The 12,981-nt window shown below is 38.6% G+C and overlaps 2 protein-coding genes across 2 annotated transcripts; both read right to left on the bottom strand.

Moving 5' to 3' along the window:
- Positions 1-3,621: 3,621 nt before the first annotated feature.
- On the bottom strand, positions 3,622-5,510 carry LOC148100826 (uncharacterized). Its single transcript, XM_087846801.1, has one exon. It carries the CDS (start codon positions 5,433-5,435, stop codon positions 3,882-3,884), a length of 1,554 nt encoding a protein of 517 aa, XP_087702927.1. The 5' UTR covers positions 5,436-5,510; the 3' UTR covers positions 3,622-3,881.
- A 3,466-nt stretch (positions 5,511-8,976) lies between these two features.
- On the bottom strand, positions 8,977-10,805 carry LOC148100825 (uncharacterized). Its single transcript, XM_087846800.1, has one exon. The coding sequence runs from the start codon at positions 10,646-10,648 to the stop codon at positions 9,095-9,097; it is 1,554 nt and encodes a 517-aa protein (XP_087702926.1). The 5' UTR covers positions 10,649-10,805; the 3' UTR covers positions 8,977-9,094.
- Between the last annotated feature and the right edge of the window lie 2,176 nt (positions 10,806-12,981).

Here is a 12,981-nt window from a genome sequence, read left to right as displayed (position 1 = left end):
ATCCACAACTGATAAAGGATTCAGAAAGTTTATTCATGCAGGCCCATATGTCAGAGAATGTGCATGTTCTTTTTGTTTTCACATTTTAATTTATATTTAATTGTGTTGTGGTTTGCAGCGTTTTGTGTTGTTTCACTTTAAATTTGTTTAAAATGAAAAAGCTGAAAATTTAAATAGTCAAAAGTTGAAATGTAAATAGTTGGTTTTTGTATTATGTGATTTATTTATTACATTTTATGTGGAGTGAATAAATAAAAGTATATTTACGGTGGCCCCTAGAGACAAAGCACGTACAAGTAAAAACTCAGAAGCACGTAAAAACTTCAAGGATGCTAGGCCCAGTGTTGAGCTTTTGTTACCTAGTGGCAACACAAGCCAGCAAGTACCAACGACCGGATTTGGTGTGTGGTAGTAGCAGGTAAATGAACATTTTTTTAAATTATTTGAATATATATAAGTGCTTGTGTAGAAATACACAAACAATACACATATGCTTTCAATTGTGTAATTTAAGTGATCTAGGTAACTCTGTTTTGAAGTTCAGTTTAGAGCTGGGCGATATATCGAGTTTTTAAAAAATATCGATATATTTTTATACGAGATATAAGATGTGACAATATCTTTTATATCGATATAGTCTATGTTACGTTATAACTATACTTGTGGAGCCGTAAGTTTGCCTCTCTTTCGTCCACTTTTGTCTTTACGCAACATTACTCGGCCTCGCCCCTCCTTCACTGAACACAACTCCCCCTCCTCCCCCATCGCTTCACCTGCAGGAAGCGACAAGATGGACACGGCAAATCTCCGTTAACAAGTTACTGCGCATCGCCCCGTGCGTGGGGCTGGACGCCGTCAACGTTTTAGCTAGCTAACCACGCTAACGAGCTAACCACGCTAACGCCATGCAGCCCAGAGGCGCTGCACAGCCTAAAATCCTTTCATTTTCTCAAAAGTTGACAGCGCGCCTTATGTATGAATTCTGGTTGTGCTTAATGACCGCGAACCAATTTTATGTGGTACACAGCGCTCAGCAATCTGTCAAAAAATGTTTTAGTACGACTTTGGTAAGCTACGGTGCTTCACCGGTTGATGGATTGTCAGAGCATTACGGCTACCGAGGAGCCGCGTGGAGTGATACGTACTGTGCTTCAACGTAATATTACCGTATTGTGTATAAGGACCATAAATGGCACCTGTTAAGAGACGTGGTTACGAAGAGGATTTCAAACTCAAGGCTGTCAGTCACACAGTAGAAGTTTGGAACAGAGCAGCTGTGAAATCTGTCTTTGTTACTATGCTCAGCGTCTTTTAGTTTACATTTTGACTGCACAATTGTGAGCTTTTTGTTATGCACAAAAACAACATTGTTTTCTTTTATTTATGGAGCATTATTATTTAATAAATGCTCATAATTTATTTTTGAGTAAATTTTATGTACATCTTTGCTCTATGTTAATAAAAGTGCCTGTGTGACATCTGGGACACAGCTTTGACTAAGAACTCTCTTTTTGTTCTTACTTTATGGCTTTAAAAAAAAAATCGAGATATATATCTTATATCGCCGTCCAGGTAAAAAATATCGAGATATGAATTTTGGGTCATATCGCCCAGCCCTAGTTCAGTTAACGCTAGAAATGTGTTTTGGAGTTTGTACATGCTTCGGGGTTTGTATCAATCTGCATGACGCCCACAGGCCAGGTGCTTTCAAAGATAAGATGAACAGTAGTAGAAGTAATCATCTGTCTTTGTAAAGTCTCTAAGAAAAGACTGGGTTTCTCAAAAGACACGGAAAACCCCGAAATACCTCATTTAATGTGATTCTGTCCTTTCTGAATGCTTCTGGCACAGGCAATATACTTTGCCAGCAAAAAACAGATACAATTTAAGAAGGAAAGAAAATTGTAGACATGTATAGAAGGGACAACAAAAGAATGGAAAAATAGGCACCAATAGACTAGAGTTTGTTTTGCTTCTCTTTTGCTCTTCCTTAGCTTCAAAAACATTCTGCTGTTTTTGAAGCTAAGGTATTGCGATATGGATTTTAGGCCATATCGCCCAGCCCTACTCAAAAGGTCTCATCAAGTCCCGATTTAATTTGATTTATGCCATGTTATCAGTGTTTGCATTGATAGCATGGCTGTGGTGTCATATCAGTGTATGCTCTCGGTGTTTGCTGATATCAAACTGTGGTATGAGGACCACTGTGGGTTAATCTTTGTAGTGATACTCACTCCGTTTTTTTATTTAGACCTGGTTTATTTCTGGTATAGTTGAATATTTGTATATAATCCCCGTAGCTGTCAGACTCTATAACAGGGGTCACCAGCCTTTCTTAAAACTGAGAGTTAGATAAAATTGTGAACAGTTTGGTTCATCTTTAGTTATATGGTTCTATCCAGCATATTCTATCTTGATATGCTGTCTTATCACAGGCTAATTTTTCAAAAATATTAACAATGATTTATGCAAGGAAAGGGCTGCATACAACTCTTTATTTCTATTAATGTCTTACTTCATTCCTACCTGATTGACATGTTTAGGAATTATGAGTGATTGGCACACTATAGTTGTAAAAGTTGCTACCAATCAAATTATGATATGTTAAAGTTAAAACAAAACACAACTGACTGTTTTATATTATATCTAATATATATTATGTAATTATCCTTATAATTACAAAATGTTTTATGTAAGATTTATGTTTTGTAATTTAAATCTGACATCACAAAAGTATTTCGGAGTTTGAATATTTTGTAATTTTTTGTAATTTTGTAACTGCAGTACACATAATATTAATTTTGAACAATTTTGTCCAGGTTCCTTGACACCAGGGACTCCTCCAGGACCATCGCGTTCAGTTACAGAGTCGGTGTGTCCACGGTGTGCCAGATCATCCCCCAGGTAGCGACGGCCATCTGGGACTGTCTAGTGGACGACTTCATGGCTGTGCCTTCACCTGGAGACTCATAGAGAAAGTATATACAGTGGTCCCTCATTTATTGCAGCAGGGTTTCTCAGAATAACTAGCCCCTCGCCACACACTTTATACACTTTATTTATTTATTTTTTTTACACACACACATGAAGATTAGTCACAGTTCTCACAAGTTGATTCTCACAGTGCAAACCTTTGTAGATTTCAAAACGTAAAAGTATCATTATGCCGTGTTTTTTCTTCGTCTTCCTGCCACTTTTGTGCGACTTTTTCCCTCCAGGAGTGATGATGTCATCATCACTCCATAAGCCAATGAGATTATCACATGACATTTATGAACAGGGATATCTCTTTTTAACTGTTTTCAATTTAACGTAATATTTAAGTGTTTCTTAGTTTTAGACTAGTTGGTTAGTCTTTTTCAATGTTTTAAACCATATCCCAGGTTTTTACTTCACCATTTATGGAGTTTTAACAAGCAAATAAAAGACAGAGCTTAATTCTGTAAAGATTAGATGAAAAATACTCAAAGGATAAATTCAATTGGTTTATTATTTTGTTACATAAGTTGAAAAAAGTAAAACAAGTAACTACAGAAACAACATAAAAGGAAACTTAAACAATCAAATAAGTTCTCTCCTCCTCCTCCCTTCCCCCCCCTTCAAGGGGGGAAGGGGGGGAAGGGAGGAGGAGGAGAGAAAACCCCAACAATCCCCTCTGAGCAAGCACTAGGCGACAGTGGGGAGGAAAAACTGCCTTTTAACGGGCAGAAGCCTCCAGCAGAACCAGGCTCAGGAGGGGGCAGTCAACTGCTGGGACTGGTTGGGGGGGGGTGAAAAAAAGGTTAAGAAGGTAGGGAATATGTGTTAGGAGAGAAAGGGAGAGGGGGGACAGGAGAGGTGAAAATTAAGATGGATCACAGGTGGAGGAGGACGAGGCTAAATCATCTGAATAACCAGCAGACGCCTCTTTTCTTCATTTCCAGGTATTTTTCCATGAGCGCTTTTTTCTCCAGGATAAGGGTTCTCAACTGATCGTTTGTTTCTGCATTTTGCTCCTCGAGTTGCTTGCATCTTTGCTCCATTTCTTTTAATCCTGCTTGTTCTTTTCTAGGCTTTTCTTTCGGGTCTTTGTATGTTGCCTCCTCCATTGGATTTGCCTTGCACATGTCTGTATTTCTCTCTTGTTTTTTCTTGTACATCTCTTCTATCAGGTCAATTTTTCTCTTGAATACTTGATGCATAAGCAGCAGGTATTCATATTTTTTCTCTTGTTGTTGCTTTTGTGCCTGCATTTCACTTATTTGGCTCTCCAAGTCACTGACCCTCAACAACATCTCATTCATGAGCTCTGAGTGTTCTTTCCTCATTCCATCGATCGTACACTGCATCTCTGAACATTGTCTTTCCAGTATTTCTTTTTCTCTTTCCAGGTCAGGTGTTTTCTCCCTCATTTCATTACAAAATTCTCGCAGTTCTAGATTCCTTCTCTCAAAGTCCTGGAGAATACGTTTTTCTTCTTCCTGTTTCTCTTTTTCTTCAAGAAGCTCTTTATTTTTGCACTCTGTTTCATCAAACCTGACTTTCAGCTCTACGTACATTTCCCTCATGGCTTTGAGTTTGTCCTCCATTGGTATTTCTGTTTCTCTTTCCAGTTCAGGTGTTTTGTCCCTCATTTCATTACAAAATTCTCGCAGTTCTAGATTCCTTCTCTCAAAATCCTGGAGAATACGTTTTTCTTCTTCCTGTTTCTCTTTTTCTTCAAGAAGCTCTATATTTTTGCACTCTGTTTCACCAAACTTGACTGCCAGATCTACGCACATTTCCCTCATGTCTTTGAGTTTGCGCTGCAATCGTATTGTCTTTTTTCTTTCCAGTTCAGATGTTTTTTCCTTCATTTCATTACAAAATTCGCGCAGTTCTAGATTCCTTCTCTCAAAGTCCTGGATAATACGTTTTTCTTCTTCCTGTTGCTTTTTCTCTTCAAGAAGCTCTTTCAGTTTGTGCTCCATTTGTATTTCCTGTTCAGTCTTCTGTTGGCGGATTTTTTCAATTGTTTTCTCAGCTTCATCGAGCTTTCCTTGAAGTATCTGTATCTCCTCAATAGTGGCTTTCTTTCCTTGAAGCTGGGCAGATGTTTCTTTTAATTCAGCACTCTGTGTCCCCGATGAAAAAATACGGGAAAAAAAATTCTTTCGTCCTTGACCAAACTTCATTCCCTCATTGATAATTTTTATATCAGGCTGCCGTTGCTGTTTTCCTTCCAGGTCTTTATTTCGTGCTTCCAATTGTCTGCACTTCTCCTCTAGTTGAAGCTTCTCTTCTTCAATTTGTTTAACTTTGTCATGGAGGTCAGAGTTTTCCTTCTGACTTTCCTGTAATGCCCTTTGGATTGATAAGACAACATCCATGGTAATTTCTCCTGAAGAGATTGGCTGGCCAGACCACGAAGGAGAGGCAGCATTATTTATTTTTCTTTGTCGGCGTTTTCGTCCCATGTTGGAGCCTGTGCACAGTGACTCTGAAAAGGCTTAGAAATATTTGCAAATGTATCTCTTGTCGAACGTTTGAAGTCTGCGAACAAACTGCTTTAAAATTGCTGCTTCTGATCCCTATTTATAGACTTCAGAACTTCAAAGGATCAAAGGTATTAAAGATGTGACATCACATCTTATCTTGTGACATCATCATTCCGTAAGCCAATCAGATCAATCAGATTGTCACATGACATTTTAAAATGGGGATGGTTTTTTTTTTAGTTTTTTTTTTTAGTTTTTTTGAGTTTTCACCATTTGCTCCAGGAGCTGCGCCTGGATGACGGCCGCTTTCAGCGGTACCACCGTCTTTCCCTCGCCCAGTTTGAGGACCTGCTGTCCCGCGTTGGTCCAAGCATCGGCCACTTAGACACCAACTGCAGGCCCTCAATCCCTGTCGCCTGTCCATCTGCCTGCGGTTAGTAAAAGTGTTTATTACGGTAGTCCTTTATTGATGCCTGTGCTAATGTATGCTAAACTATCGTTTATACACTGCTAACATGGATGTGGTATGTTAACAGTGAATGCTGTGGTTTTTACTGATAGCAAACTGTGGTATGGAGACGACTGTTTATAATATTTCTAGTGATACTCAAAAGTAGCGGTGGGCGATATAAACGATATATGATAGAAACGATATAAATTTGGCCAACGATAGAGATTTTGACTATACCGCTCTATCCGATAGCGCATGTTGATGATGTCATCAAGCTGCGCCTGTTTTGGTCGAAAGCATCGCAGCGGCTACAACCATTATCATCTGCAAATTATGGCGGGCGACAGTCATAGCAAAGAGATGAAGCACTTTTGAAATATGGGGAAAGCCAAAAACGGCGCTTCCTCCACTTCCGTAACATTGATTCATTAATGTTGAATTCTCTCGCAGCTGTTCTATTCCCATGTTGTTGCAGTATATTAATAACTAACCTCGTATTGTGGATGAATAATCTCAGTTGTTCTCCTGACTGAAGTTTGGCCCGTGTACAGCATCCTGCTATGCGATTGCATTTGTCCCTGACCACCAGAATCCCTCACGTTAACTTTTAACGAGTGGAACAAAAGTTGGCGTTCATCCTCCAGCTTCACTGTGCTAATGTTATGCTAATATAGCTGTGTCGCTAGCAATCACGTAGCACATCATTATATAGCAGGTAATCCAACTTCAGTAACCCTGCAAACGCCACTGCTGTTTAGTTTTCTGTCTTCATTTATGTTGGAAGTGGTAGCAGAGCTGTACGTTTTAATTAGTTTCAAAAGTCTCAGTCAGAACATGGTATGAAATGTTTAGGTGTAAACTAGCGAGCTAACTTCCTGTTAACTTCTAACTCCGTTAAATTTAATAAATTCTGTTTTCATGGATGTAAAACTTAATTGTTACACCCGATAAAGCAGCAACGCTGATGATTTAATTAAAGATGAAAGAATTTAGACCGTTTTTAACTCTTAGTGTTCGTTTGACTTTGGGACCTGAAATGGACGGAGTTTTGGACCCAGATTACTCCGCGAAGCTCCTCACTACGGCAGCCTTAATGCTCTGACAATCCATCAAGCAGTGCCACTTACCAAAGTTGTACTAAAACATTTTTTAACAGATTTCTGCACGCAGAAATCGGTTCGAGGTCAGTAAGCACAACCAGAATTCATACATAAGGCACACGCTCGATTTTTGAGAAAATTAAAGGATTTTTTGTGTGGAAAATGCGTTATACAGAAGAAAAGAATATATATCGTGATATATATCGTTACCACACATACTTCAAATTATATTGCGATATGGATTTTAGGCCATATCGCCCAGCCCTACTCAAAAGGTCTCATCAAGTCCCGATTTAATTCGATTTATGCCATGTTATCAGTGTTTGCATTGATAGCATGGCTGTGGCGTCATATCAGTGTATGCTCTCGGTGTTTGCTGATATCAAACTGTGGTATGAGGACCACTGTGGGTTAATCTTTGTAGTGATACTCACTCCGTTTTTTTAATTTAGACCTGGTTTAATTCTGGTATAGTTGAATATTTGTATATGATCCCCGCAGCTGTCAGACTCTATAACAGGGGTCACCAGCCTTTCTTAAAACTGAGAGTTAGATAAAACTGTGAACAGTTTGGTTCATCTTTAGTTATATGGTTCTATCCAGCATATTCTATCTTGATATGCTGTCTTATCACAGGCTAATTTTTCAAAAATATTAACAATGATTTATGCAAGGAAAGGGCTACATACAACTCTTTATTTCTATTAATGTCTTACTTCATTCCTACCTGATTGACATGTTTAGGAATTATGAGTGATTGGCTCACTGTAGTGGTAAAAGTTGCTACCAATCAAATTATGATATGTTAAAGTTAAAACAAAACACAACTGACTGTTTTATATTATATCTAATATATATTATGTAATTATCCTTATAATTACAAAATGTTTTATGTAAGATTTATGTTTTGTAATTTAAATCTGACATCACAAAAGTATTTTGGAGTTTGAATATTTTGTAATTTTTTGTAATTTTGTAACTGCAGTACACATAATACTAATTTTGAACAATTTTGTCCAGGTTCCTTGACACCAGGGACTCCTCCAGGACCATCGCGTTCAGTTACAGAGTCGGTGTGTCCACGGTGTGCCAGATCATCCCCCAGGTAGCGACGGCCATCTGGGACTGTCTAGTGGACGACTTCATGGCTGTGCCTTCACCTGGAGACTCATAGAGAAAGTATATACAGTGGTCCCTCATTTATTGCAGCAGGGTTTCTCAGAATAACTAGCCCCTCGCCACACACTTTATACACTTTATTTATTTATTTATTTTTTACACACACACATGAAGATTAGTCACAGTTCTCACAAGTTGATTCTCACAGTGCAAACCTTTGTAGATTTCAAAACGTAAAAGTATCATTATGCTGTATTTTTTCTTCGTCTGCCTGCCACTTTTGTGCACCTTTTTCCCTCCAGTCTGGCTACTCTCATAAGCCAATGAGATTATCACATGACATTTATGAACAGGGATATCTCTTTTTAACTGTTTTCAATTTAACGTAATATTTAAGTGTTTCTTAGTTTTAAACTAGTTGGTTAGTCTTTTTCAATGTTTTAAACCATATCCCAGGTTTTTACTTCACCATTTATGGAGTTTTAACAAGCAAATAAAAGACAGAGCTTAATTCTGTAAAGATTAGATGAAAAATACTCAAAGGATAAATTCAATTGGTTTATTATTTTGTTACATAAGTTAAAAAAAGTAAAACAAGTAACTACAGAAACAACATAAAAGGAAACTTAAACAATCAAATAAGTTCTCTCCTCCTCCTCCCTTCCCCCCCCTTCAAGGGGGGAAGGGGGGGAAGGGAGGAGGAGGAGAGAAAACCCCAACAATCCCCTCTGAGCAAGCACTAGGCGACAGTGGGGAGGAAAAACTGCCTTTTAACGGGCAGAAGCCTCCAGCAGAACCAGGCTCAGGAGGGGGCAGTCAACTGCTGGGACTGGTTGGGGGGGGGGGGGGGGGTGAGGGTGAAAAAAAGATTAAGAAGGTAGGGAATATGTGTTAGGAGAGAAAGGGAGAGGGGGGACAGGAGAGGTGAAAATTAAGATGGATCACAGGTGGAGGAGGACGAGGCTAAATCATCTGAATAACCAGCAGACGCCTCTTTTCTTCATTTCCAGGTATTTTTCCATGAGCGCTTTTTTCTCCAGGATAAGGGTTCTCAACTGATCGTTTGTTTCTGCATTTTGCTCCTCGAGTTGCTTGCATCTTTGCTCCATTTCTTTTAATCCTGCTTGTTCTTTTCTAGGCTTTTCTTCCGGGTCTTCGTACGTTGCCTCCTCCATTGGATTTGCCTTGCACATGTCTGTATTTCTCTCTTGTTTTTTCTTGTACATCTCTTCTATCAGGTCAATTTTTCTCTTGAATACTTGATGCATAAGCAGCAGGTATTCATATTTTTTCTCTTGTTGTTGCTTTTGTGCCTGCATTTCACTTATTTGGCTCTTCAAGTCACTGACCCTCAACAACATCTCATTCATGAGCTCTGAGTGTTCTTTCCTCATTCCATCGATCGTACACTGCATCTCTGAACATTGTCTTTCCAGTATTTCCTTTTCTCTTTCCAGGTCAGGTGTTTTCTCCCTCATTTCATTACAAAATTCTCGCAGTTCTAGATTCCTTCTCTCAAAGTCCTGGAGAATACGTTTTTCTTCTTCCTGTTTCTCTTTTTCTTCAAGAAGCTCTTTATTTTTGCACTCTGTTTCATCAAACCTGACTTTCAGCTCTACGTACATTTCCCTCATGTCTTTGAGTTTGTCCTCCATTGGTATTTCTGTTTCTCTTTCCAGTTCAGGTGTTTTGTCCCTCATTTCATTACAAAATTCTCGCAGTTCTAGATTCCTTCTCTCAAAATCCTGGAGAATACGTTTTTCTTCTTCCTGTTTCTCTTTTTCTTCAAGAAGCTCTATATTTTTGAACTCTGTTTCACCAAACTTGACTGCCAGATCTACGCACATTTCCCTCATGTCTTTGAGTTTGCGCTGCAATCGTATTGTCTTTTTTCTTTCCAGTTCAGATGTTTTTTCCTTCATTTCATTACAAAATTCTCGCAGTTCTAGATTCCTTCTCTCAAAGTCCTGGAGAATACGTTTTTCTTCTTCCTGTTGCTTTTTCTCTTCAAGAAGCTCTTTCAGTTTGTGCTCCATTTGTATTTCCTGTTCAGTCTTCTGTTGGCGGATTTTTTCAATTGTTTTCTCAGCTTCATTGAGCTTTCCTTGAAGTATCTGTATCTCCTCAATAGTAGCTTTCTTTCCTTGAAGCTGGGCAGATGTTTCTTTTAATTCAGCACTCTGTGTTCCCGATGAAAAAATACGGGAAAAAAAATTCTTTCGTCCTTGACCAAACTTCATTCCCTCATTGATAATTTTTATATCAGGCTGCCGTTGCTGTTTTCCTTCCAGGTCTTTATTTCGTGCTTCCAATTGTCTGCACTTCTCCTCTAGTTGAAGCTTCTCTTCTTCAATTTGTTTAACTTTGTCATGGAGGTCAGAGTTTTCCTTCTGACTTTCCTGTAATGCCCTTTGGATTGATAAGACAACATCCATGGTAATTTCTCCTGAAGAGATTGGCTGGCCAGACCACGAAGGAGAGGCAGCATTATTTATTTTTCTTTGTCGGCGTTTTCGTCCCATGTTGGAGCCTGTGCACAGTGACTCTGAAAAGGCTTAGAAATATTTCCAAATGTATCTCGTGTCGAACGTTTGAAGTCTGCGAACAAACTGCTTTAAAATTGCTGCTTCTGATCCCTATTTATAGACTTCAGAACTTCAAAGGATCAAAGGTATTAAAGATGTGACATCACATCTTATCTTGTGACATCATCATTCCGTAAGCCAATCAGATCAATCAGATTGTCACATGACATTTTACAATGGGGATGGGGTTTTTTTGTTTTTTTTTTTTTTTGCTCCAGGAGCTGCGCCTGGATGACGGCGCATGTTGATGATGTCATCAAGCTGCGCCTGTTTTGGTCGAAAGCATAGCGGCCGCTAAAATCATTATCATCTGCAAATTATGGCGGGCGACAGTCATAGCAAAGAGATGAAGCACTTTTGAAATATGGGGAAAGCCAAAAACTGGGCTTCCTCCACTTCCATAACATTGATTCATTAATGTTGAATTCTCTCGCAGCTGTTCTATTCCCATGTTGTTGCAGTATATTAATGACTAACCTCGTATTGTGGATGAATAATCTCAGTTGTTCTCCTGACTGAAGTTTGGCCCGTGTATAGCATCCTGCTATGCGATTGCATTTGTCCCTGACCACCAGAATCCCTCACGTTAACTTTTAATGAGTGGGAAAAAAGTTGGCGTTCATCCTCTAGCTTCACTGTGCTAATGTTATTGTCACTACCCGATCCGTACCCTTCATGCGTGAAAGGTGTCTACTTCCGGTCGAAGCGTTTTACGATAGTTACAGGTCAGAGTATCTGTTAAGATGTTAAGAATAATAAGTATCTCTTCAAATGTTTCCGATAATGAAACATTGAATATAATGTAGACAAAAACAAAAAAATAAAAAGATGGTTACGGATCAGGACTCCCGATCCTTGCTGAGCATGTGCAAAGTCGGAATGTTCAAATCGGGTCTGCCCGATCCGTACCGCGCATGTGCAGATGTTTTCTTCTTCTTCCGTTCGTTTAATGGCAGTTTACGCCCCAGTGTACGAGGATACCGCCACCTGCTGACTGAGCGAATGAACCCTATTGTAAACTGAATTAGCGTCATTACAAACGTGTGTTAAATTTGATTTAGTGATAATCGAGTGTGTTTATGCTTGTCTGTGTGGAGAGGATTGTTGGAATAGTGATGATGATGTCCGCTATCACTGTCAATTGCCAGTAAACACTTCATCTGGCTGCTGAATCTTCACGTGACATATTACAAAGTCTGTGTTATTAACTTTGTCATTAGGCACCATTCTTCTTATTTTACGGTGCTGTTGTTCAATCGGGGGACGCTCTCTGTTTAGGAGAAAAGCGTGAGTTTGTTTGTATACGGATTATCCATTGTTTAAATGTCCCGGTAGTCAAAAAGGAGCACAACCAGAATTCATACATAAGGCACACTCTCAATTTTTAAGAAAATTAAAGGATTTTTTGTGTGGAAAATATGTTATACAGAAGAAAAGAATGTATATCGTGATATATATCGTTACCGCACATGCTTCAAATTATATTGCGATATGGATTGTAGGCCATATCGCCCAGCCCTAGCGTATAGTATAGCTTTTATTTTGGAAAGAGACATTTCTCTGTAATAAACTCTCTTTTCCAAAGATTGAGAGTGATTTCTCGATCAGATAGATTTATTATTTTATCCCTTTGTTGTTTCAGCAACATTAAATTTAAAAACTGTACTTTTGAGTTAAAATATATATTTAGAATTTTAATAAATGACAAATTAAAAAGGCATGAACATTTTTTTTTTGTCGAAAAAATATCGAACCGTGAATTTTGTGTATCGTTGCACCCCTAGTTTTTACATGATGTGAATTCCTGACTTTACTGCTCCATCACACAACATCTCAATAACTTAAACAGAGCTTTTTTTCTTTGTGTTCAAGTTGAAGGACCCAGTAAAACACAAGATTCAGGGACAAATTTTGAAGAAAAACTAATTGCGAGATTTGAAAGAGTCTAGTGTTTTATTATGATGTTTCACTGTATCAACCAAAATGACCTTAAAACTACCTATGCAAGTACTCACCAAAATGTTCAGTGTAGTTTCAGTTGTTTTGCTGTTAAATCTTGTTCAAAATTGAAGTTTGTAGGTTTCCTTTTTGAGGCTCTGATGAATATGTTGTCACACGATGACGTTCAAAGGTGAAGTGCTGTCAGATTCTCTAGGTTGTTACAGTTTAAACTGTGTTTCTATGTAACTGCATCATCCCATTCCACATTCCACACCTGCTTGTTTTAGAATAGAATAAAATAGAATTCAACTTTATTGTCATTGCACATG

The sequence above is a fragment of the Neolamprologus brichardi genome, chromosome 10 (genome assembly GCF_056152115.1).
Source record: "Neolamprologus brichardi isolate AB-2024 chromosome 10, ASM5615211v1, whole genome shotgun sequence".
NCBI classification, from domain to species: Eukaryota; Metazoa; Chordata; class Actinopteri; order Cichliformes; family Cichlidae; genus Neolamprologus; species Neolamprologus brichardi.
Note: the sequence above shows the minus strand (reverse complement) of the source record. Positions and strands in the feature narration are given on the sequence as shown.